Source organism: Orycteropus afer, unplaced genomic scaffold, assembly GCF_000298275.1.
Source record: "Orycteropus afer afer isolate SDZICR_OR568_19922 unplaced genomic scaffold, OryAfe1.0 scaffold00141, whole genome shotgun sequence".
In the NCBI taxonomy this organism is placed as follows: Eukaryota; Metazoa; Chordata; class Mammalia; order Tubulidentata; family Orycteropodidae; genus Orycteropus; species Orycteropus afer.
The window spans coordinates 5665329-5692900 of record NW_006921728.1 but is presented as its reverse complement, the minus strand read 5'-3'; the positions used below and the strand labels follow the sequence as shown (position 1 = coordinate 5692900).

Genomic DNA, 27572 nt, shown 5'->3' with positions numbered 1-27572 from the left:
AGGTCTCTTTCCTTTCCATATAAAGTTAGTGATCATTTTTTCCATATCCCTAAAGAAGAGACCAGCAATTCTTGGTTTCATAGTTTATTGCAAAGGCACTATATTAAATAAAGATAATTACAGTTGGGATAAGTGTGCCATAGGAAAAGTACAAAGTGCTCTAAGAACATATCAGGGCTATCTAACCTATGTGTATTGAGTGGTCAAGGAAAATTAGAGAAATCCATTTATGCTGGAGTCTGAAGACCTAGTTGGAGTTGGGGAAGTTGGATGGGAAGTAGTCTTAGGTGTGAAGAGAGTAGTGTAGAGAGTAGAAACAGATGTTGTAGGGCCTTATTGTTCATATTAAAGATTTCAAATGTTACCTGCACAGCAGTAGAAAAGCTTTGAAGGACCAACCCCTAGTGGGTAGTTTGAAATGGAAACTTGAATTCTTCCAGGGGTGGGCTGCGAAAAGTCTGGGGCATTCTGCCAGTGGTGGAGCAATATACCTGCTCTATCCATTTTTCTCGGAGCTCTGGTGGCATAGTACCTAAGGCATTTAACTGCTAACCAGAAGGCTGGTGGCTCAAACCTACCAGCCACTCCTTGGAAGAAAGACTGGGCAATCTACTTTTGTAGAGATACTGCCTCTGAAACCCAAGAAAGAGTTGCTATGAGTCAGAAATGACTTGATGGCAGTGAGTTTGGTTTGGTTTGGTTTATCCATTTTTCCCTCACATCAGCAGCCAGCTGTGTCTGACTGAACTCTTTTAGGTTGGATTCCGTTTTAAGAATCATCTGTTGATTATGTACTTTCTGTGGAATAGAAAATTACTAAGTTGAAGCAATTTCTGTGTTACAGCAACCTGTCCACCCACTTGAACATGTCCTCTTCCCCACAGTGCCACAGGCAGAAGGAAAAATCTTGACACTGTTAGAATCCATAGGTTTTGCAAACAAACACTTTTGGATAACACAGGGTATATGCACTTTTACATAGTACAGAACTTTTCTGCTTTGGAAAGCGATCATTTCCACTAAAAACATTTTAAATTTCATTCTGTTGTAATACGTTTGGTTATGAATTCTTAGATATAAAATTATCTCTAAAGGTTATGGGACTGAATTAGATCTACCTCCATGCATTCCTGAACTAAGATAAGGAGGATTTACTTGGAAGAGAATATTCAAAGTTGGAGGTAGGGGTACCATGGAGGGTGGTTGCTGTCATAGGACTTGAGACTGCATGCAGAAACCAAGAAGTTTGGAGATATAGGTTCTAGATGGTGAAAGAAACATTCAAACCTTTCTTTGGAGGAAATACTTTATAACTGACTCCTGGGATTTATTTTGGAAAACATTTACTATTGTATCATTTTTTAAATATTCTTTAAATGGAGATGGTAGAGGTGCTCTTTGGGAAAACCTGGAGATTATCTAGAAAGCTTGGACCAGACTTTTTTAATGAACTGTCTAGTATATTGGGTTAAAAAAAAAAAAAAAAAAACCTCAACTGCCATCAAGTTAATTCTGACTCAAAGCGACCACCTTTGGGTTTCTGAGGTGGTAAATCTTTAGGAAGTAGATTATCCAGTCTTTTTCCCGCAGAGTGGCTGGTGGGTTTGAACTGCCAGCCTTCTGATTACTGCCTTAGGCACTATGCCACCAGCTGTTATGTTGTTGTTAGATGCCGTTGAGTCACCCCTGATTCATAGCGACCCTATGCACAACCCGCGCCAGCTCTGTGATCCCTACTATACTTGACCCCATCGCCACAGCTACTGTGTCAATCCATCTCGTTGAGGGCCTTGCCCTCCTTTGTTGACCCTCCACCTTACGAAGCATGACATCCTTCTCTAGGGAATGGTACCTTCTGACAAAATGACCAAAGTAGATGAGACAGAGTCTGGCCATTCTCACTTCCAAGGAACATTCCTCTGGGACAAATATGTTAGTTCTTTTAGCAGTCCATGGTACTTTCAGCATTCTTCGCCAGCACCACATCTCAAAAGCATCGATTCTTCTTTGGTCTTCTTTATTCATTGTCCACCTCTCACATGCATATGAGGCGATTGAAAATATCATGGCTTGTATCAGGCGCACCTTAGTCCTCAAGGAGACATCTTTGCTCCTCAGCACTTGAAAGAGGTCCCTTGGAGCTGACATGCCCACTGCTGTACATTGTCTGATGTCCTGACTGCTGCCACCTGACACCACCAGAGCTCCTTAGTTTACTGAGTAGTATCTAGAAAACTTTTGTTCAATTGTCATATGAATTTCAGCGTCTTCAACAGTATTCTAATTAAGCTGTGATATGAAAATCTTACACTTGAAATCAACAATGTCTCATTTTTTTGTGTTGTTTACTTCCTGTTAGAGTGCAACAAATGAGAAAGTCGGATGTCTTAAATAAGTATTTACTTAAGTAATAGAACGTCATAAGTGCTGTCTCCCTAAAAAGCTGAGGAATTATTAGGGATATTAGATGTAGGCAGTGGAAGGCAAAATTCCCCTTAACACAACTCTAGTTCTTCATGCTTTCTTTCTGATTGCAGTATGTTTTCTTACTGTTCAATCTTTCCAACTTCCCGATATTCCTAAATCACCTGGAGGTGTCCTTCCCCTGCCTCTAAGACTTCAGTACTTCTCTTTGTATTTACTAAATGAAACTTAAACGTGTTAGCTTAGTATTTATTTAAGGTTCTCTTTCCTTTCTAAAAAGACAAGAAAGGAAGAAAAAACCAAAATAGATGTCAGAAGAGACTCTGAAACTTGCCCTTGAACGGAGAGTGTTGTTATTGTTACATGCTGTGGAGTTGTACCTGACTCATAGCAACCCTTTCTTGGGTTTCCAAGGCAGTATCACTATGGAAGTAGATTGTCTAGCCTTCCTTTCAAGGAGTGGCTAGTGGCTTTGAACTGCCAGCCTTCTGGTTAGCAGTCAAATGCCTTAGGCACTACACTACCAGAGCTCCTTGAACAGAGAGTAGCTAAGGCAAATGGAAGAATTGACAAGATACAAGAGCTGAACAGAAGATTTCAAAGAGCAGCTCAAGCAGTTACTATAATGAAATGTGCAAAGACCTGGAGTTAGAGAACTAAAAAGGGAGAACACGCTTGGCATTTCTCAAGCTGAAAGAACTGAGGAAAAATTTAAGCCTCAAGTTGCAATATTGAAGGATTCTATGGGCAAAATATTGAATGATGCAGGAAGCATGGAAAGAATACACAGTCACTGTACCAAAAAGAATTGGTTGATGTGCATCCGTTTTAAGAGGTGGCATATGATCAAGAACAAATGGTATTGAAGGAAGAAGTCGAAGCTGTTCTAAAGGAGTTGGTGAAAACCAAGGCTCCAGGAATTGATGGAATACCCATTAAGATGTTTCAACAAACGGATGCCTCGCTGGGGATACTCACTCAGGTATGCCAAGAGATTTGGAAGACAGCTTCCTGGCCAACTGACAGGAAGAGATCCATATTTGTACTCATTCCAAAGAAAGGTGATCCCGTAGACTGTGGAAATTATCACACAATATCATTAATACTGCATGCAAGTAAAAATCTTACTGAAGAAAATCCAAAAACAGTTGCAGCAGTATATTGACAGAGAATTTCCAGAAATGCAAGCTGGATTCAGAAGAGGATGTGGAATGAGGGATTTCATTGCTGATGTCAGAGGGATCTTAGCTGAAAGCAAAGAATACCAGAAAGATGTTTACTTATGTTTTATTGACTATGCAAAAGCGTTCAGTTGTGTGGCTCATAACAAATTATGGATAACATTGAGAAGAATGGGAATTCCAGAACACTTGATTTGTACTTGTGTACACAGACCAGGAGGCTGTAATCAGTTTGTATGCTGAGCAACTAATCCGAGAAGTTGGATTACTTGAAGAACGTGGCATCAGGATTAGAGGACGACTCATTAACAAACTGCAATACACAGATGACACAACTTTGCTTGCTGAAAGTAAGGATGACTTGAGGCACTTACTGATGAAGATTAACGACTACAGTGTGCAGTATGGATTACACCTCAATATAAAGAAAACAAAAATCCTCACAACTGGTCCAATAAACAGCTTCATGATAAATGGAGAAAAGATTAAAGTTGTCAAGGACTTCATATTACTTGTTTCTACAATCAAACCCACCAGCCACTCCTCCGAAGGAAGGTTGGGCAATCCTACTTCTCTAATGATACTGCCTCGGAAACTCCCCAGGAGGGGTTGCGATGAGTCGGGTTTGACTCGACGGCACATGACAACAACAATCAACACCAATGGATGTAGCAGTCAAGACATCAGATAATGTATTGCATTGAGCAAATCTGCTGCAAAAGTCCTCTTTCAAGTGATGAAGAACAGAGATGTCTCCTTGAAGATGAAGATTCACCTAACCCAAGCCATGGTATTTTCAGTTGCCTCATACACATATGAGAGCTGGACAATGAATAAGGAAGACCAAAGAAGAGTTGATGCTTTTGAGTTGTGCTGTTGGTTAAGAATGCTAAGAGTACCATGGGCTGCTAAAAGGACTAATAAATCTGTCCTGGAATGCTCCTTGGAAGTGAGAATGGCCAGACTTTGTCTCACCTACTTTGGTCATATTGTCAGAAGGAACCATTCCCTGGAGAAGGATATCATGCTTGGTAAAGTGGAGGGTCAACAAAGAAGGGAAAGGTCCTCAACGAGATGAATAGACATAGTGGCTGCAACGATGGGCTTGTGTATAGCAAGGATTGTGAGGCTGGCACAGGACTGGGCAGTGTTTCGTTCTGCTGTGCATAAGGTCACGGTGAATCGGAGATGACTTGATGGCACCTAACAACAACCACTCCTTTCTAGCTTCATACTCCATCATTTACTCATACAAATTAACAGGGCAGTCATTAGACAATGCACTGAAGCATCTACCTGGAATGTTCTTTCTACTTAAGTTTCATTGCATATTTTCACTTAATGGCTTAAAAAGGCTTTTATGAATTTGATTCTGAGTCTTGTTTTATTCCTTAATGCATTGTGTGTAAACATAGTAGATGGTAAATAATTATAAAGTGAATGAATGGCATGTTGTTTGTTGTTGTTGTTATGTGCTGTCGAGTTGGATCCTGAGTCAGATCTGACTCATAGCAACCCCTCCTTGGGTTTCCAAGGCAGTATCACTACAGAAGTAGATTGCCCAACCTTCCTTCCGAGGAGTAGCTGGTGAGTTTGAACTGCCAGCCTTCTGCTTAGCAGTCAGGTGCCTTAGGCACTATGCTACCAGAGCTCCTGAATGGCATGGAAATAGGTATTTATAATTATCCTTTGGTTAAATGTATTTATTTCCATCCAATGAAATTAAACTTGGAGAGCATAACTAAATTACATTTAATTTGAAGGCTTGAGATGAACCTACTGCAAAAGCAGTGTATATAGTGCCTTATTCTAGTATTTTAGTCTGTAGTGATTCAGTTTACCAGGGAAATAAATAAAAATGGCCAATGGTGATTAATAAGTCTTCAATAAATATTTATTTTGAGACATTGACTGTTCTCCTGATTTCCTGCTGTAACACTCGCAGTAATGTTCATTCCTGACATTGATGTGTGTGTGCATATGTGTGTGTGTGTATTCAAGTTTTTGCTGCTTTCTTGCATGCAGAAGACCTCTCTTGGCAAAAAAAAAAAAAAAAAAGTTTTTCTGTGTAAAGATAGCATAGTATTTTAGCTATTAGTTGTGTTTATCAGCATTGTTATCCACTGTAATTTTACATTTCGATCTTTATAAAAGCATGAGCAATTAAATTATGATAGTTTATGTCTTACCAGAACAAGTAGACATGTGGTCCATAAGCTTTGAGAAAATAAGTAATGCTTTTTGATTATGAGCAAGTGAAACTAGATTATAAATTTGTGGAACTAGATGGCATTTCTTTAATCCTTCCACTGGCTCTTTGTTTTGGATTGTTTGTTCAGTAACCTAGACTCTGATTTATTTTTTAAGCCTGACCATTGAATTGTTTGTGAGACTGTGTAATTGATTCTTGTGTGGTAAAACAAACTTTTTACTGTGCCCTTTTCAGTAATACTGTGTTCCCATATATTAGCCAACCAGATTATATGTGTGTACCTGTTTATACGCAGGCTTCATGACAAAGAGCTGTAGTTCCTACCCACAAGGAGCTTAAATTTTAGCTCAGGTTGATGAGGTGTGAGAACATGATGCCTTATAATTTGTGTTGAGCAGTACTTAGGTGGCTTATGCTTTATTGGTTTAAATATAGCACTGTGCACACATACAGACATAGAGGGATATAAATTTGTATTATGATTGCTTTTAAAAAATAGAGAACTAACTTTTTTTTGTGATGTGGCCTATCGTGTGCCAGTTTGTATGGTGTTTGCAAACTCTTGATTGAATGGGAAAGATAATTTTTGGTCTTTGCCCAGTATAGTCCCTGGCAGATGGCTAACTAGCTAGCTACTGTCGAGTTGACTTTGACTCATGGTGACTTACATAGAGCAGATCATAATGTTGCCCTGTCCTGCGTCATCCTTATGATTGCTGGTCCATCATAAATATTGTTCCATTTTGTCTTCTTCACCTTTGCTGGCACTCTCCTTCACCAAACATGATGTCTTCCTCCAGTGGTTGATCCCTCTTGATGACAATGTTGTGATCCACATGGTTTTCATTGACTAATTTTCAGAAGCAGATCACTAGGCCTTTCTTTTTAGTCTAGTGTAGTCTGGAAGTTCTGCTAAAGCCACCATGGGTGATCCTGCTGGTATTTTAAATACTGGAGGCATAGCTTCTACCATTACAATAACACACATGCCTCCACAGTATGTCAGTATGTATGACAAACTGACAGGTGGGTGGTGCCCCTAGTACACAGCAAACATTAAGTGTTTCTTAAGCTGAGCAGAAAATCTCAACAATAAGACCAATGAACATCATGATAAATGGAAAAGAGTAAAGATGTCATTTTAATGACTAAGCTGTGTCTTACCTAAGCTATAGTCTTTTCACTTGCCTCCTTGCATGCAAAAGCTAGACGGTGAAAAAGGAAGACACTAGCAGAATGGAGGCATTCAAATTGTGTAGTGAAGAGTATTGAATAAACCAGAGTACCAGAAAAATGAACAAATCAGTCGTAGAAGAGATACAAGCGGAGTGTTCCTTATAAATGAGAATGTTGAGACTTTGGCTCACTTACTTTAAACATCATCATGAAAGAAACGATGTTTGATGATGTGTTGTTGTTGTTGTTATGTGCCATTGAGTCGGACCCGACTCATAGTGACTCCTCCTTGGGTTTCCAAGGCAGTATCACTACGGAAGTAGATTGCCCCATCTTCCTTCCGAGGAGTGGCTGGTGAGTTTGAACCGCCAGCCTTCTGGTTGGCAGTCAAGTGCCTTAGCCACTATGCTACAGAGAAACTTCAATGAGACATGGATTGACACAGTAGCCAAAACAATGAACTCTAAAACGTACCAACAATTTTGAAGCTGGTACAGGACTGGCCATTGTTTTATTCTGTTACACGTAAGGTCACCATGAGTTGGAACCAACTTGATACCAGTTTACAGCAGTATAGATTTAATCAAAAGTTTGGAAAATAGAGATCTTTGGAAGGGACTTTATGAACAACAGAAACATAAGAATTGATGCGGTTAGAGTTATTGCTTAGCCCTATGTTTTGTTGCCAACAGAGGTATTTCTTTAAACAGTTATGAAATTGCTTGCCCTTTCTGTTAAATTTTATAGTTTATGGCTCTGTTACTCTAAAAATTATCAAAATCCATTGAAAATCACCTGTGATTTTTTTCTGGCATTGCCAATTATGATTAACTCATTGTTTCAAATCAGTTCTGACTCATAAAGACCTTATAGGACAGAGAACTGCCCCATAGGGTTTCTAAGAATGTAACGTTTAAGGATGCTGACTGCCATATCTTTCTCTAGCAGAACAGCTGGTGAGTTTGAACCATTGACCTGTTGGTTAGCAGCCAAGTATTTTAACCATTTTATCACCAGGGCTCATTCTATTGAGATTAGTTCCGTTAATTTATTATTCTGTGTAAAAGTTCACATAGTTTTAAATGGAAGTAAATTTTTCCTCCCTGAAAGTTTGAGGAAAGATATAAATTATGGTGATTTCTAGTTATTTTTCATATTTCAGTCTATGTTCCAAAAGAAAGAAAAGGAAAACGGTATCTTGATATTTGATCCCCTTTGTGTGCAGTGTTTGTCATTTGGAATATTGGGAAATGTATTTTGAAATCTAGCAAATTTTTACTTTAGGGTGTTGTTTTAGAAGCTATTCTGAATTATTTTGAGTGATTAGTAGTAGCCCATGAATTTACGTAGCATTTTAAAGATATTTTTGTTTATACAATAAATATTTGCCATGCTAGGAGTACAAATATTAGGGACAAATGGGCAATGTTTAGGTTATTCCCCCTAAAAAATGTAATCCACAGAGGATTATCTTTTGTACTCTTCTGTTGTTTCGTAACGTTGTTGTTGTTGTTATGTGCCGTCGAGTCAAACCCGACTCATAGTGACCCCTCCTTGGGTTTCCGAGGCAGTATCACTACGGAAGTAGGATTGCCCAACCTTCCTTCCGAGGAGTGGCTGGTGGGTTTGAACCGCCAGCCGTCTGGTTAGCAGGCAAGTGTCTTAGCCACTATGCTACCAGAGCTCCCTGTTTCGTAATAGCTTACTTTTAAGTAAGTTGAGTAATAGCTTTTTCAACACGGGTATCAGAACAAATCCTAAGTTCTGTTTGGGATTGAGGGTACCATTTTAACAGTATGAGCAGTCACCATCGTATTTTAAGGGACAATATTTCATATAGTTTGTAGTGATTTTAATAAAATTTACTACATGTGCAGTCAAAGAGATGCATGTTTATACATATGTGGGGGTTTCAAAATATATTTTGTAACGGTGATAAGGCTAAGAATCAAGGGTAGTACATAGTCTGAGTGATTTAGTAAAACTGTCAAAGAGACAGAAAGATCTATCACTTACCTATTCTTGCCTCTTTGGCTCTCTTTTATTCTCACGTAATTGATCTGCAGAAATCAGAATGTAGTCATCCTTAGTGTAGCAGCAGCGACTTGCTAAGTTTGGTAGTAAAATAGGAAGCGCGAACTGAGCATGATATATAAAGGTTAGTAGTTGTCATTCTCAAACTGCTTAAATCATGCATTGAGAAAGTTTGTCCAAGTTAAGTGAGGATATTTTAAGCAGATTTTCAAATTTTTTTATTTTTCAGCCAAACCAAACAGGAAGCTTACTTTTCTCTACCTAGCCAATGATGTCATTCAGAACAGCAAAAGGAAGGGGCCGGAGTTTACAAAAGATTTTGCACCAGTTATAGTGGAGGCTTTTAAGCATGTTTCAAGGTATGATCATTGTTTTGGGTACTAGGTAATCTGTTTTAAATGCACAGTCTGTCCGTTTGCAAAAATTTGCCTTAAAATCTTAAAATAAAGAGCAGAATGTGAGGTGTTTTTTTTTTTTTTTTTTCTTCTTCTTTGATTTGAAAAGATCTACCCATCAATGACATTTGTAAATGTTTTAAATGCTTTCTGTGAAGAAAATAAAAATTGAATTGTTGGTAAGTTAGGTGTTTGAATTACAGCTTTCCCTTAAAAGACAAAAATGTAATTGCATTATTGGAGTGAACTTAAGAATGAATGAAGGTGTTGCATTGAAAATTTGGGCACTTTAAAAGCTATCAGTTTTCCAACCAGTATTTCCGAATAAACCCCTTTCCTGTATATAGCTTTTAATGATTTTATGGATTTCAGGTATATGGGTATTTGACATAATATTTTAAATATTTTGGAAATAAGTATTTATTTAAAGTAATCAAACCTGTTAAAATTTTTTGCTACAGAAACTTCTGAGCATCAGAAGCCTCTGTTCTGTAGCTTATGTCGTTTTCAAATGCTTATTTCCAAAAATTATATGCATATAGTTGGTAGATGACTAAGGAAACATTAAAATTGAATGTTGTTGTTGTTAGGGGCCATCGAGTCATACCCAACTCATAATGACCCCTCCTTGGGTTTCCAAGGCAGTATCGCTAAGGAAGTACATTGCCCAACCTTCCTTCTGAGGAGTGGCTGGTGAATTTGAACCGCCAGCCTTCTGGTTAGCATTCAAGTACCTTAGGCACTGCGCTGCCAGAAGTCCCTTAAAATTGAATAGAAATGGTAAATTGAATTAGTTTCAATTACAGAATTCAATAGTAAATGAGGTAATGAGTTGAATGATGCCAGAATGAAAAGCTTCTCACTATATGCCCGAGTTTTATTCACAGTACATACTTTTTAAGAAAGATTACAGAGTGTGAAATATTATTGTATGTTGCTCTCTTAAATAACTATTATTTATCCTTCAATTTGGGTACTGCCTTTTATCATCTTTTCAGAATTAGGTGTTTCTTAAGAGTATCATCCTAGGCTGCCTTTTGGTCTTACTCTTCACTTGCCCTATGGGTGATTTTGTACACTACATGTATTTAGTTATTATCAACTCCCTTGTGGCTCAGTCTTACATTCCAGTCCAGATGTCTTTTCTGTGCTTCAGATTTGTATGTCCAGTTACCATTTCAATTTGAATGTTTGTAAACAGCTCAAACTCACCCTCTCTGATACTGATCTCCTTATTCATTATGTCCTTCCTGCCTGTCATACTTGTTCTTCCTCAGTGTTTTGTTCTCTCTGTGAATGGCAACACCATATATCCCAAAGCTCAAGCAAGTAATTAGTTGTCATTTAACTCTTTTTTCTTCTTCACTTCCTGTCACATATAACACATTTTCCTTTTGTTTCTTGGATTTCTATTTCAGTTCCCCTAACTTCTTTTTTGAATGATTGCAGTAACCTCCAGCTGGGCTTTCTGCATCCACTGTCATTTAATCCATTCAGAAAACTATAGTCAGAGTTGAAGAGCTGACCATACATAATACCTTTGAGTAGTTCTTATTTGCCCCAAAATCAAGTCTAAAGTCCTGGGCAAGATTTAGATGTTTCTTCAAGGCCCTGCCTACCTTTCCAGACTCAACGTCTCACATTTCTTCCATACACAGTCCATAGTCTACAGTTTAAATTACTGAACCTCTCTTAGTTTTACTGCCTTTGGGCTTTTATATATGTTACCTCTCCTTAGAATTCAATAAAACATTTAAAGAGGTTGCAAAACTCAAAGAATATAATCAGTGTCACTAAACTTTGCATTTAGAAACTGTTGAATTGGTATATATTTTGCTGTGCATATTCTCAAGAACAATAAAATTAAAAGAAAAAAATTTTATTGAGTGCCTACTATGTGCCAGGCCCAGAGAATACAGTACTGAGCAAGACCAAGTTCTATTCTTACAGAGCTTATATTTCAGTGAATGGCAAAGGTAATGAATAACTAGATAGACAAGTGAATATAATAATATCAGATGGCAAGTACTATAAAGAAATATAAAGCAGGAAAGTAACTAGAGGGTATGTGGATACTGAATTATGGAGTGTGATAAAGAACAATTACTTTGGTGAGGTGATGTTTGAACAGAGATTAAAGGAAGGGTTGAAATGAGTCATTTGAGTATTGAGGGGAAAAGCATTCTAAGTGGAGGGAAAACTTGCAGAAACAATAAGATAGCTAGGTGCTGGAGATGTTTGAGGATCAGCAAGGAGATTTGTATTGGAGAAGAAAATAGTGCAGGTGGCCAGAAAGCGGAGTTATGATGACCTTCTGGCTTAGGGCGTGGATTTGAGAGTTTATTCTTGGTGTGATGGTAACTCTTAGAGGAGTGAGAGCAGCAAGATTTGATTTATAGAGAATCAAATGAAAGAGTAAAGGCTGCAAGGCCAGTGAGAAGACTGATACAATAATCCAAGCAAGACATAACAGTGCCTCAGTCTATGGTAGTGGTAATGAAGGGGGGATAGAAGTGATTGAGAGTCGTTCTTGTTTCCCATTTCCCCATATATCCGATCTTCAGAACTCAGATTAAGTATTATTTCCTCAAATAAACTTACTGATTTCTTTTAAACTGAGCCAAGTCTCTGTTTTACCCTTTCTGAATACCTATTCTCTTTTCCTCAGTGTCAAGGATAGTGCCTTGATCAATAAATATTTGTTGAATGAATTAAGAAGTCAGCTATTAGAAAGCCTCCTCTAGCCTCATGTTCAGCCCATGAAGTTAGAAGCCTCTTCTTTGTAAACCCTAGGTAATTGGTACTAATACTTTTGCAGCTATTGTTTAATAATAAGCTCTTTTAAGAGCTTTTAAGCTCTGACTATGTCTTGGTTGATTATCTCACCCCTCTGCTGCTAGCCACATTGTTGTTGTTATGTGCCGTCGAGTCAGCCCCGACTCATAGCGACCCCTCCTTGGGTTTCCGAGGCAGTATCACTACGGAAGTAGATTGCCCCATCTTCCTTCCGAGGAGTGGCTCATGGGTTTGAACCGCCAGCCATCTGGTTAGCAGTCAAGTGCCTTAGGTACTACGCTACCAGAGCTCCCGCTAGCCACATAGTGGTGCTCAATAAACATTTGGACAGTTGTTCTCCCCCTCCCCCCCTACAGAAAATGTCTGGTTATATTTAAAAATCATCATTCATCATTTTTCCTTTAGTGAAACTGATGAAAGTTGTAAGAAGCACCTTGGAAGAGTTTTATCTATTTGGGAAGAAAGGTCTGTTTATGAAAATGATGTGTTAGAACAACTTAAGCAAGCTCTATGTAAGTATGTAATTTTTTTTTTTTATCATAATCTCTTCAATAAAATATATTCTTGCATTAAAACTTAAATATTCTTTCATTTTAGATGGTGATAAGAAACCTAGGAAGCGAACTTATGAACAGATAAAGGTGGATGAAAATGAGAACTGTTCCTCCCTGGGATCTCCAAGTGAACCACCACAGGTGGAAGTTTTTCTTTGTTAAGAGAATTAGGTTATTTTAACTTCATGTGGCCTCTGAGCATTATTAATTTCAGCGTGTTATTTTTATTGTGGTTTGGGTGAAAGTTCAGCAGTTTTTATACATTTTGTGACTTTAGTTGCCATCCCTTCAGTCTGTGCTTCCTCCCTGGGTCCTCCGTTTCCATTAACCTATCTTTCTGTCCCTTCCTTCCTTCTGAACTTTGTTTTTAGATAAATGCTGCCCTTTTGGTCTCTGTTGGTTGACTGTTCTGAGTAGTACATTCCTCATGGGTGTTAGTGTTCACTTTATGGGACTGTCTGTTGTTTGGCTGAATAGTGATCTCTGGGAGTGGGTTCACTTCCAGGTTCGAAGTGTGTCAGTTTATTGTCTCAGGGGTTCCACCAGTGCCTATCAAACCACTAAATCTGGTCTTTTTTATGATTTTGAATTTTGTTCGACATTTTTCTCCCAACTCTATCCAGGACCTTCTGTTGTGATCCTGATCAAAGCAATTGGTAGTGGTAGCAGGACCCATCTAGTTCTTCTGGTCTCACACTAGTGGAGGCTGTGGTTTGTGTGGTCCATTAGTCCTTTGGACTAATTGTTTTCTTGTGCCTTTTATTTTCTTCATTCTTCTTTGCTCAGGACAGGGAGACTAATAGGTATACCTTAGCTGGCTGCTCTGAAGCTTGTAAGACCCTAGTTGCTATTCACCAAAGTAGGATGTAGAACATTGTCTTTGTAGACTGTGTCATCCCTCTTGACCTCAGTGTCCCTGGAGTTTCTTAGTCTCCATTCCCAGTGACTCATTCCCTCAAGGGGTTTTGTTATGGCTACGAAGTTTGAATAACATTACCCCCTGAATGGTCTGCTGTATACCTGGCTATATTTGGAGCACATACAAATTTATGTGTAGAAATATCCTCTTCCAAACCTGATATGCTTGTGGGTATGCTCCCATATGCTATCCCATACCTGTTCAGGTTACATATCTACTTATGTATCAAGTTGTAAATTATTGTTATTACTCTTACTACAAGATTGTGTGTGTAATAGTATTTATCATTGTTGCCTTTCCCTTCAACCCAAGTTAATATGTATATAATTAGTGATTTTCCTTCTCTATACCTCCCATCCCTGGTAACCATCAAAGAATGTTTCTTTGTGTGTGTAAACCTTTTCTTGACTTTTTATAATAGTGATCTCATATAATATTTGTTTTTTTGCAATTGACTAGTTTCACTCAGCATAAAGACCTCTCGGTCCACCCATATTATGAGGTGTTTGCAAATTATCATTATTCTTTAACATTACATAGTAGTCCATTGTGTGTATATACCATAGTTTCTTCAACTTTCTTCAGTTGATGGACATTTAGATTGTTTCCATCTTTTTGCTATTGTGAATAATGCTGTGATGAACATGGGTGTGTATATATCAATTTGTGTCATGGCTCTTATTTCTAGCATGTTTACCTAATAGTGGGATTGCTAGATTAATATGGTACCTCTTTCTCTTAACTTTTTAAGGAAGCGCCATACCGTTTTCTACAGTGGTTACACCATTTTACAGTTCCCACTATCAGTGTATGAGAGTTTCAGTCTCCTCACACCCTCACCAGCATTTGTTTTTTTTGATAATTGCTCTTACTGCCAGGGTGAGATGGTATCTTGATAGTTGTTTGATTTGCATCTCTCTAATGGCTAATGATTGCTAGCATTTCTTCATGTATTTATTGGCCCCCTGAATGTTGTCTTCAAAGTGTGGTGTTTTATTTTTGTAAATTAATTTTTATTATACTTTTAACTATAAGAAAGAAGTTAAATGAGTATCCCTTTTCTGGTTAACAAATTATATTTAATGTAGTATAGTACACAATTACATTTCACATAGAAAGCAGATATCGAACTGCTAAGTATGATTAGGTTTGGTGAGATAATCCACTGTTTAAAGTTTCCTTTTAAATAAATGAGGAGCTCTGGTGATGCAATGGTTAAAGCATTCAACTGCTAACCAGAAGTTTGGCAGCTCAAACCCACAAGCCACTCTGTGGGAGAAAGATGAGGCAGTCTGCTTCCAAAAAGATCAGTAGCATTGGATACCCCCTGGGGCAGGTCTACTCTGTCCAAAAGTATCACTATGAGTCAGAATCTACTTGATGGCAGTGGGTTTGGTTTGGTTTGTTTCAATAAATCCATTATTATTTAATAAGACTTGTTGTTGTTGTTGTTATTTGCCATCGAGTCAGCCCCGACTCATAGCGACCCCTCCTTGGGTTTCCGAGGCAGTATCACTACGGAAATAGGAATGCCCAACCTTCCTTCCGAGGAGTGGCTGGTGGGTTTGAACCGCCAGCCTTCTGGTTAGCAGTCAAGTGCCTTAGGCACTATGCTACCAGAGCTCCTTAATAAGACTTACTATATGATTAAACTATATTAAAAATTTCATTCTTAGAGGTAAATACTGTCCATTTTTGCTTTTAAATATGAAAAAAAGTTAGAGTAGCAAGTATATATTTATACAGTATAGCATGTTTAACCAAATGGCTGCCAAAGACTGGTTTCTACTCAGTTCTGGTCAGTAGAGAGTAGACATGAGTTTTCAGAAATTAGTGTTCTGTAGGCTAATGAGAACTCAGTGCTGTATGTGAGCTGGAGGAGTTGGACTCAAAACTCATTGCGTGAAACCAGAGGCAGGGGCTTGTCTCCCCTATGAAAGGAACTTGAAGGAAAGAAACAACCAATTACTGTCTCCAACTGTGGCTTTATATCAGTCTGAATACTAGGGAGGCAGAAGGAATCAGATCAAAATTCTCAGCCAGGCTACCTGTTGGATCAAAAACTGAATGCTAAAGCCCACTTGGTCACCATAGACAAGAGCTTGAATTTTCACCATAAGGGACCTCAAGTGGACACCTCAAGGCCTAGGGACTTGATTGATTTATATTTCTAACAGCGTAGTATATCTTCAGTTTCTTAAAATATAATATAAATGGACTGTTTTCTAAAACAGTTTATATTTGAAACTTTTGTCCATAAGGATTAAAGAATATGGAAAAAATGTCAAGTTTTTTGTAGTTGTGTAATGTGTTGTGTTTATTTTGGTTCTAAAGTTGTATAAATTTTTAGACTCTAGATCTCGTTCGAGCATTACAAGATCTAGAAAATGCAGCTTCAGGTGATGCGGCAGTTCATCAGAGGATAGCTTCTTTGCCTGTTGAAGTCCAAGAAGTATCCCTACTAGATAAAATAACAGGTAAGAAAAGAAAATATGTGCACAACTCTCTTGGAAGTAGGGATGAAGGAACAGCATATGGCGTCATTTTTATTGTATAATAATATTATTATTCTCTGCTTTTTTTAGATAAAGAATCTGGAGAAAGGCTTTCTAAAATGGTAGAGGATGCTTGTATGTTGCTGGCAGATTATAATGGCAGATTGGCTGCAGAAATAGATGATAGGAAGCAACTCACTCGAATGTTATCAGATTTTCTTCGTTGTCAAAAAGAAGCCCTTGCAGAGAAAGAGCATAAATTGGAAGTGCGTAACCTTTTCCTTCTTTAGTGCTCATTTATTTAATTTACTTTTTAGTAGGAATTTTGAGATACCTTAATGTACCTACACATTTTGCATATTTTTATACATAGACCTTTTTAGACAATAGCCCAGGTAAGCTCCTTGTATTAATGAGTTTCCTTCTAGTTGAACCAAATCGACCTAAGTAAACTTAGAAATTGGACTTAGCAGAATTAGTTATATTTTAACATTATTCATATGGAATTTTATGCAATAATAATTTTATCTTACCAATTTAAACCCTTATCTTCAAGAAAAAAAATACTAGGAAAATAGTAGTTGGTATAAAGTCTGGTGTTAACTGCAGTAAATTGTGGGTGGATTTATTAATTCCTATCCTTAGTATGTGCAGACTTTTAAGTATGCAATTAAAAAATAAGAAGACTTTATCTGGGCATTGAATTTGTTGTGAATACGCCAGTCCTTAGTCTCCCCTCCCCATTAACAATGCATCGATTTTGCTCTTCAAATTACTATCCTGCTCCACCCTAGATTCTAATGCTTAACCACCCTCACTTGGCTCGCACATTGCCTTTGGGTGCAGAGTCATTGTTCCTTTCTATTTTGAGTCCAGGCATACTTTGTTTTGTTGAGCTTCACTGGTAATTACATTTTTTAAATTAAAGGTTTGTGGCAACCATGCATTGAGCAAGTCTGTCGGCACCATTTTTCCAACAGCATATGCTCAGTTCATGTTAATGGGTCACATTTTGGTAGTTCTTAGAATACTTCAAACTTTTTCATAATGCTCTGGCACACTTAGTAGACTACAGTATAGTATAAATATAACTTTTTGTGCACTGGGAAACAAAAAAATTTCTGTTGCTTGCTAAATTACAGTATTTGCAATATCTTTGAGGTACACCTGTCATGAACTGTATGAGAGATCTGGAAATGCAGGGGGTGAAGAAAAGAAACATCCAGATTTTCTTTGAACAGAGTAGCCATTGTCAGTGGTCGATGAGCCATTTTTGATCCTATATAAAATAATCTTTCAGTTGATAGTTATTGTTTAAATTGTTTACTGCTATAGCAATTCTTTTTGAAAGGAAGATGGGGCAGTCCACTTCCATAGTGATACTGCTTCAGAAACCCCAGGAGGGGTTGCTATGAGTCGGATCCAACTTGACTGCAGTGAGAGAGAAAGGGAGAGATGGCAATTCCTTATGCTATGTAGAAGACTTTCTAATTTGTCTGGGTCCTTTTATTTAGAGACAGTTCACATAAATTTGTTAGGTGTGCCATGATGCTCCCTCTATTGAGTTGATTTTACTCATTAGTGATCACATCATGGTTCAGCAATCCCTAATTGTGCCAAAGATGGTCCTTAGATTGAATCGCCATTGCTACCAGTGAGAACAGTTCTTTGAATACTACTTTGAGTATCAGCAGCAGAGCTCTGCCACCCCAAATTGTCACCAGTTCTTTTAGTGCTTCCCCTTCTCAACTCCTTTTCTTGCATATAAGACTGGCCCCCAGAGAATAGTTGTTGGTGCTTTTGGAGAGATTGCCCATTTCTGTGAAGAAAGGAAAGATGGAATTTTTGTTTAAAAGACATTTGATTGTTAACTGGTTGATTGATTTGATTGTTAAGATTGATGAAACTTCAATCTTAATAATTGTTACTTGTTTTATTGTTAACAGAATTAAGGGTAAGTAATGTCATATACAGTTTTTGTCTTTGGTCTTTTGGTATGGTTTCTTTAACTTCTGTCGAGCTTCTGTTGCAGGTATTGGACATGGGCGTATCTTCTAATGATGTCATCATCCATTAGCATATTCTTCCTGCTAAAAATAAATATCAAACTCCAAAGCTTGTATTGTCTCATGTTTTTGAAAATTGAAGAGAAGACTGAAACTTTACTTCTCTACTTTATACTGCTTTCTCACTTGTGACAATGGTCATTTATCTACCACTGGATACAGATACATAACTTATGTTTAAAATATGAGTGTAGTAGAAGCACAGATGTCACCATGACCACCCTCACCTCCCTCTTTCCCTAATGCTTCCCAGGCAGGTTTCATAGTTCATGATGGTCATAGATGGTAAGACTGATGATGATGATAATGATAGTGTTTACCATTATCAGATACTATTCTAACACTTCACATATAATAACTCATTTAATCTTAACACCAGTCCTATACCACAGGAAGTTTTATTATTCCTATTCTACAGATAAGGAAGAATAGGCTTCCAGTGAGGCATGTGGAGATTAAATAACTCGCCCAAGGTCATAAAGACCTAATGAATTGTTTAGAACCCAGGGAGTTTGCTTCCAGAGTCAGGTCAGTGTGCTGCATCAAAAAGACCTATTTGTACCCAATTTGTACTAAACTTAATGTAAGATTACAGCAAAAGCTAAAGCGCGTATCTGTCAAACCCTTTCTGTTCCCTCCCTCTTTAGGAGTAATCCCTATCTTAAAGTAATCTAGGAATATTTTTATTGAGTATGACTGGATTTTATCATGGTTAAAGAAACCACCTAAATTATGTTAAATGTTTTTTTTACAAGTAAAGAAATGTTTTGATTTCTACATAAACTTAGAAATTATTCCAAAGAACTTTTTGTAAATTTTCATTTGGAACTAAGTGATCCTTTTGTTAGAAGATGTGAAAATTACTTGAGGCATTTGACATTTTTCATACCAAGTAGGTGGTATCACTTTGAAGTGTAGGCTGAGAGGTCAAGATTTTTACCTTCCGTATCAGTTGTGGTACCATCACATAGTTTCAGTTACCATGCTTTGAACAACCGCTGTAATTGACCAGATACTGATGTATCATTCGTTGTTCTTTTTTTGAAATGGGCCATAAATTTAAAGTGTCAGTTCAGAATTGGCTATTTCATCCTTAAGGAAGCCACTATTAAAGTATTTGCAGTGAATAAAAACATGAAGTGTTTTGAAAAATTTTTTGAAATCCTGAGTCATTGTTTTTGTGAAACTAGTTACTGAGGAGGTAACAGCTAAAATAGGCTATCAGTATATTCAATTTATATTCATAAAATCAGTTTAATAAATTTCTGTGGAAATCATATTTCACTGTTCAAATGTTGAAAGTACTACATAAACCATTATTCATCTTACCTTTTTTCTTGGAAGGCATACTTGGATGGGAATAAAAATGGTATTTTGATTTTGATATTTTTGGAGATAGGGCAATACCAAGTTCAAGAATGCTTCTGTGCTTAATAAGTTAATGTTCAGTCTTTGGTGCTTGATTTTGAATACTTTTTTACCGTACATTTGGTATAAGCAAGCATGTTTTAACTGAGTTCATTGTCATTATTTTAAAAATAGGCACTTAAGAAGTAGTGTTGCTTGAAAGATATGCATATTGTTATGAATTGCCTTACAGGTATATTAATCTATTTTAAATTACTAATCTATTTTAAGTTAGAATCACAATTTGCTGACTCTTTAAAGAAGAAGTGAAATCAAAGTCTCAAATTCTATAAATTAGGAAGACATGTTAGAAAAGTCAAGTGTGTTTTTTGCAGTCTTATGTCAGTATATTTACATCTACTTTATTTAAGAAATGATCATAGTATGAGTATTCATAGTATGAGTATTACAGTATTTATTTAAGTCTGTCCCTCTTTCGGTAGTATCAGGTTGCTGATGGTTTTGTACATTATAGGTAGTGCTCAGAGAACATCCTGGTGATGCACTTTGGTATTGTTCTGCAAGTATATTGGCAGGATTGATTCTCAAAAGTAGGATAGCTAGGTCAAAGGGAATGGATGTTTAAGTTTTGATAGCGTTCTTCAAGCCCTCCAGACACAACTTTGTACTCACTATATGCCAGTGATTTTTTAATTGTTGTGTATCTGATAGGGTAAAATTTTTGTTGTTGTTCACTCAAGTTGGCTATCTTTTAAATATATTAACCATTTTACTTATCCTGCATATTCCCTGTTCATATTCTTTGGACCATTTTTCTGTTTGGCTCTAACTTTATGTAGTAAAATCTGTCTTTGCCTTTATAGATTCTGAAATTTCTGGATTTACTCAAGGTGACCTTCTCAATTTATACCTATACATATACTCTGCTGTTTTTCTGAATTATTTTCCTCATTAAATAATTTTACCCATTTGGAATTTTTGTTTCTGATATGAAACTAATTATTTGTTTATATTATTAACCTAATTTTTTCAAAGTGATAGTAGAATGTCCCCTCACCATTTATTAATGATTAATCAGTAACTCAGACAGTATTACTGTTGTGAAATGCCATCTGCATAGGAACTTGCATGTGATATCCGTTCACCATACTTATTCAGTCTGTATATTGAGCAGATAATCCAAGAAATTGGACTGTATGAAGAAGAATGTGGCAACAGGATTGGTGGAAGATTCATTAACAACCTGCAAGATGCAGATGACACAACCATGCTTGCTGAAAGCAAAGAAGACTTGACCAAAGACTACAGCCTTCAGTATGGAATAAACCTCGACATAAAACAGAAATCACAACTGGTCCGATAAACATCATGATGATAAGCACAGAAAATACTGAAGTTCTCAAGGATTTAATTTTTCTTGGATCCACAGTTAATGCCCATGGAATCAGCAGTCAGAAATCAAACATCCTGCATTGGCCAAATCTGTAAAAGATCTCTTGAAAATGTCTTTAAGCAAACATGTCACTTTGAGGACTAAGGTAATATGACTCAAGCCAAGGTTTTTTCTTTTGCCTCATGCATAGGAAAGCTGAACAGTGGATAAGGAAAATTGAAGAAGTATTGATACTTTTGAATTGTAGTATTGATGGAGAATATTCAGTATCCCATGGACTACCAGGAGAATGAACAAATCTGTCTTGGGAGAATGCAGCCAGAATGCTCCTTAGAAGTGAGGATGGCAAGAATCATCCCATATACTTTGGGCATCTTATTAGGAGGGACCAGTCTCTGGAGAAGGTCATCATGCTTGGAAAAATAGTGGGCCAGTGAAAAGAAGACCCTCATTGAGATGGATTTATAGTCTGACTGCAGCAGTGGGTGCAAACATAATGATTGTGAGGATAGTGCAAGACCAAGCAGTGTTGCATTCTGTTGTACATAGAGTCGTTGGAATTTTGTACATAGGGTTGCTCTGAGTTGGACCTGACTCAAAAGCACCTAACAACAAAATACATAGGAACTTAGTGCATTTTCTATTCTACTGACCCATTTGTTGTCAGTTACCATTGAGTGGGCTTTACCAAACATGATGCCCTTTTCTAGTGATGATTCTTTCCTGACGATGTGTCCAAAGTACATGAGATGAATTCTCGCCATCCACGCTTCTCAGAAGCATTCTGGGTGTACTTCCTCCAAGATTGATTTCTTTGTTGTTTTGGCAGCCCACAGTATATTCCATATTCTTCACCAGCACCACAATTCAAGTCAGTTCTCCAATCTCCCTTTTTCATTGCCCAGCTCTCGCGTGCATATGAGGTAATTGTAAATACCATGGCTTTGACCAGGTACACATTAGTCACCAAAGTGACATCTTTGCTTTCTAACACTTTAAAGTAGTCTTTTGCAGCAGATTTGCCCAATGCAATACATCATTTGCTTTCTTGACAGCTGCTTCTGTGGGCATTAATTATGTATCCAAGTAGAATGAAATCCCTGGCACACCTACATTTCTTTGCCATTTATCATGATGTTGCTTATTGATCCTGTTGTGAGGGTTCCCCACACACACACACCGCCTTGTGTTCAATTGTAATCCATATTGAAGGCTGTAGTTTTTGATTTCCATCAAAGTGCTTGAGGTTATCTTCACTTTCAGCAAGTAAGGTTGTGTAATCTTCATATTGCGGGTTGTTAAGTCTTCCTGCATTCCTGAGGCTGCATTTCTTCATAAAATCCAGCTTCTCTTGATTGCTCACCATAGAGATTGAGTAAGTAAAGTTGTACAACCCTGCCACACACCTTTTCTAATTTTACACATTTGTTGTGTTTGAACACCTGCCTCTTGATTTATGTACAGATTCTGCATGTACACAATTAAGTGTTCTGGAATTCCCATTCTTTGTAATGTTACCTATAATTTATTATGATCCATACAGTTGAGTGCCTTCATGGAGTTGAATATAGGTAAACATCTTTCTAGTATTTTCTGCTTTCAGCCAAAGTCTGACATCAGCAATGATTATGCTTTGTCTTCACTCACTTTCTAGCCTTCATGTTTACAAGTTTAGCTAATTGTGTGTATCAGTTTTTACATTTTTTCCTCCCACTTAACATTTTGGACATATTTTGCTTTCATACTTACTCTTTTAAATAACGTAAATAACATTAGTGTGAAGTAGAAATTCCCTAATTTACCTGTTTTCTCTTAAGTAATTTAGTTCTTTGTTGACTCTCAGTTATTATCTATAAATCTTCTCTGTGGGACGTTTTGTTTTCTCCAGAGAAAATGTCTTTAATTTTCCTGGGAGAGAATAGAAGCATCTGTTTTCAGAGTAGTGCCACCTTTACCTCTCTCTGTGATTCAGGTCTCTAAGTGTAGATCTCCTTTGGCTCTGTTTCTTAACTTCCCATTTTTGACTATATGATAAGGATTTTAACGGATTCATGTATAGGTTTTCAATCAGCCCTTATTGTCAACCTTAAGACTCCCTGTTATTTTTTGTATGTGAAAGTGTTGAGTCTTTCCAGAGTTTCTCAGGATGAATTGCATTCTTGTTCACTGTCCTTGTTTCATTGTTTCCTGTCTTCCAAACTTTCTTGACATCTGTATATTGTCATCTCCTTCCCTCTGTTCTTGTGAGATTTTGCTTGTATAATTTGCTTTATTGTTTAAATAGCTTATTGGGAGGGAGAAGAGAAGAACATGTGTTTCACCTGCCATATAAAATGGAAGCCCTTTTATGGCATTTAGTAGAACCATAATACATGTTTTTCATAACTGCTGCCAAACCACCCTTGTCTAAGTGGTGGTTACATATTGCCTGGATTGAAAACAACTACCTTTCTGCTCCCTCTCTTAACTTGCTGCGTCACTGCACCTAGGATGAGCTTTTGACAGTAAATCCGGTTGCATCACACTCTTGGCTTAAAACTCCAATACTTCTGAATATTATCTTCTGAATCTTATTTTATACACCATACATGGCCTATAAGGTAAGTCTCATCTTGGACCATCTCACTGTCATTTGCTGTTCAAGCAGATGAAGCATATTCTCACATCAGGGTGTATGCTGATTACTAACTGGTTGCAGTGCTCTTGCCTCCTGACCTTTACTTGGCGGATTCCTTTTTCATTCAGGTTTATGTTCCTGTGTCTCACTTTCAGAGAGTCCTTCTCTGGCTCTTCCCTTTGGTTCCACCCACTCTTTCTTTTAGGAACCCTCCACATTGTATTACTATTTTGTTTTTCCTTCATGGTACTTATCACTGTTTGAAATTTTAAAACTTTGTTAATTTTTAAACTTAGTTATTGTCTGTCTCTGGCGCTGGAATGTCAGCTCCATGGGAGACGGAACCTTGTTTTGTTTTTCATGTTTATTGCCACATCTTCAGGGCCTAGAGCAGTACCTATTGCCTCATGGCTACTCAGGTATTTGTTGAATGAATAGATGATGGTATTGTAGGCCACTACAGATGGAAATAGCAAGAGGTATATAAGGTTTGTGAAGGAGCCCTGGTGGTGCAGTGGTTAAGCGCTTTGCTGCTAAACAGGTCGGTGTTTCTAACCTACCAGTCGCTCCACTGGAGAAGAGGTGCAGTCAGCTTCTGTAAAGACTTACAGCCTTTGAAACCATGAGGGACCATTCTGTTCTGCCCTGTAAGGTCGAATGAGTGGGAATCAACTCCATGGCAATAGGTTTTTTTTTTCTTTTTTGGTATGTGACGTTTGCACGTTTTAAATGGGTAATTTATTTTTTACTTAGAAAAGAAAGATACTTAACAAAGGAAAATAATTAAAATATATTTTAGAGGTTTGAGGAAAATTACATCCAGCACAATGGGTTAACTGATTTTTGAGTCATACTAGTATGGTCCAGTACTTACAAAGATTAAATGGACTGTGTTCAGGGAGCACAGTATCTAGAAGACCTGTACCTAAGTACTTTGAACAAAGGAGTCATTTTGAAATTGTAAAACTATTTTAGCAGCTTGCCTTTTTTTCCCTTCAGTAGGAGAATAACACAGATCTATAATAAGTGAAGGGAGCCCTGGTGGATGGGTACTGACTTAATTCCATCGAGTTGATTAAACTCATTGCTACCCCTCCTTGGGTTTCTGAGGTGGTATCTCTATGGAAGTAGATTGTCCAGTCTTCCTTTCGAGGAGCACCTGGTGGGTACAGTGGCTGATAACCGAAAGGTTGGCAGTTTGAAGCTCCCAGCCACTCTGCAGTAGAAAGATGTGACAGTCTGCTTTGTAAAAATTTACAGCCTTGGAAACCCTATGGAGAAGTTCTGTTGTTGAGTGCCATTGAGTCAGTTTGAACTCATAGCAGCCCAGTGTACAGCAGAACAAAAAGCTGCCCAGTCCTGTGCCATCTGCACAGTTGTTGCTGTGTTTTGGCCCTGTGTCAATCCATCTTATTGAGGTTCTTTCCTTTTCACTGACCCTCTACAAGCATAGTATCCTTCTCCAGGGACTGGACCTTTCTGTCAACATGACCACAGTATGAGGATGAAGTCTGGACATTCTCACGTCTAAGGAGCATTCTGGCTGCACTTCTTCCAAAACAGATTTCTTCAGTTCTGGCAGTCCATGGCATTTTCAGTATTTGCCAACACCACAATTCAAATGCATCAGTTCTTCTGCAGTCTTCCTTATTCATTGTCCGGCTTTCACATGCATATGAGGTGATTGGAGATGCTATGGCTTGGGTCAGGCGCACCATAGTTTTCAAAGTGACATCTTTGCTCTTTTAAGACCTTAAAGCCTTCTGGAGCAGATTTGTCCAGTGCAATATGTTTGATTTCTTTACCGCTGCTTCCATGGGTGCTGATTGTGGATCCAAGTAAAGTACTTGACAACTTCACAGCCTTCTCTCCATCTCTCATGCTTATTGGTCCATTTGTGAGCATTTTTGTTTTCTTTGTGTTGAGTTGTAATCCATACTGAAGGCTGTAGTCTTTGATCTTCATCAGTGAGTGCTTCAAGTCATCTTCACTTTCAGCAAGCAAAGTTGTGTCATCTGCATATGACAGGTTGTTAATGAGTCTTCTTCCAGTCCTGTTGCCGTGTTCTTCATATAGTCCAGCTTCTCGTATTATTTGCTCAGCATACAGATTAAATAAGTATGGTGAAAGGATACAACCTTGACACACACCTTTCCTGATTTTAAACCATGTAGTATCCTTTTGTTCTGTTTGAATGTACTGCCTCTTAATCTATGTACACGTTCCTCATGAGCACAATTATGTGTTCTGGAATTCCCATTGTTCACAATGTTACACATAATTTGTTATGATCCACACAGTTGAATGCCTTCACGTAGTGTCAATAAAACAGGTAAACATCTTTCTAATATTCTCTGCTTTTAGCCAAGATTCATCTGTCATCAGTAATGATATTCCTCATTCCAAGTCCTAGGAAGTTCTACTCTGTCCTGTAGAGTTGCTAGAGTTGTTATTGCGTGGATTTTTCCAGTTTTTTTTTTTTTTTTTTTTTTAAATAAGTGAATAGTACTTAATGCATAAGTACTGAATGTATAAAGAGCCACAGTGCTACCCAGGGAAAGAACCGGAGGTACAAATGAACTTAGTCTTAATCCAGTGTTCTTTGACATCACTATGTCAAAGACTGGAATTTAAGCTCTGCTTTGAGGGATGGGTCAAATTTGGCATAGAGGAAACAAATCATGCAAGTAACAGGAAGGTAATAATGGGTTGATCACTCTGGTTGCAGTAATAAATACTATGCTAAAGAAAAAAACCATACTCACTGCCATTAAGTCAGTCCTGACTCATAGCGACTCTCCTTGGGTTTCCAAGGGGATATCTATATGGAAGTAGATTGTCCAGTCTTCTGAGGAGTGGCTGATGGGTTTGAACTGCCAGCCTTCTTGTTAGCAGGCAAATGCCTTAGGCACTATACCACTAGAGCTTCCAATAAATGGTATAGTAGTTTTTTTTTTAAAAAAAAAAAAGGGCTTGATTTAAATCCCAAGTCCACTATTTACAAGGTCTGACTTTGGGCAGGCTACTTACCTCTTTGTGGAGTCACTCATACAGGGAATGGGCATGAGGCATTGTGATGGTGAAAGAAATTTTGCTTGTAAAGCAGTTAGCAACTTGCCTGGAGAAAAGTGCAGTGCCTAAGGCATTTGACTGCTAACCAGAAGACTGGTGGTTCAACCCCACCAGCCACTCCTTGGAAGGAAGATTGGGCAATCTACTTCTGTGGAGATACCGCCAGTGGCAGTGAGTTTGGTGTTTTTGGTTTAACTTATAACAGCTACTAATGTTACAGTTGTTACTTTAGCAGCAGAGAGTTCTTAGAAGTCTTAGAAGTGGAGATGAGGTTGAAAGTAGATTGGGATGAAATTGTGGAGGGCATTGAATGCTGAGCTGATTCCAAGGAGCAAAGAGGAACTCTTTGTTGTTTATTTAACTTTTTTACCAGTTGCCATGAGTGAGTTCTGACTCATCGTGACCCCATGTGTGTCAGAGTATAACTGGCCCAGAGAGTTCAGTGGCTTGATTTTTTGGAAGTGTATCACCAGGACTTTATTCCACCAGTCTTTCTTTAGGAGCATGTGCTTTATCTGTACCACTCAAGCTAGTTAGAGTTGCAGAGTGGATTAGAATGGAGAGAGTCACAATAAGGGAGACTAGATAGAACTTAATTAGAACAGTTTACTGAAAAATGAAGGCCTGAGCTGTAGTGGGTGATGATAGGAAGACTTATTGAAAATGCTAGACTGACTCTCCTGCTAGACATTAAAACAAAAATTTTATTGAAGCAATAGTCATTTCAATATGGGGACACATTTACAGACATCCCTGCAAGATGTTGCAATATTCCAAATTGCAAGGAGAACAATATTAAGGATTTAAGAAGGTATACTAAACATACAGCCCTAGGGGATGACCTCAGGCCTAAGTAAGTCACCTGCCACA

The 27572-nt window shown here is 37.8% G+C and overlaps 1 protein-coding gene across 1 annotated transcript in view; it reads left to right on the top strand.

Annotated features, from left to right (window-relative positions):
- RPRD1A (regulation of nuclear pre-mRNA domain containing 1A) overlaps positions 1-27572 on the top strand; it is a 73661-nt gene that overhangs the window by 25608 nt on the left and 20481 nt on the right. Inside the window, exons 2-6 of the mRNA XM_007945659.2 lie at positions 9257-9386; positions 12624-12730; positions 12816-12913; positions 16042-16168; positions 16277-16452. Of these exons, the coding sequence (XP_007943850.1) occupies positions 9257-9386; positions 12624-12730; positions 12816-12913; positions 16042-16168; positions 16277-16452 (638 nt within the window). The remainder of the gene's footprint in view (positions 1-9256; positions 9387-12623; positions 12731-12815; positions 12914-16041; positions 16169-16276; positions 16453-27572) is intronic.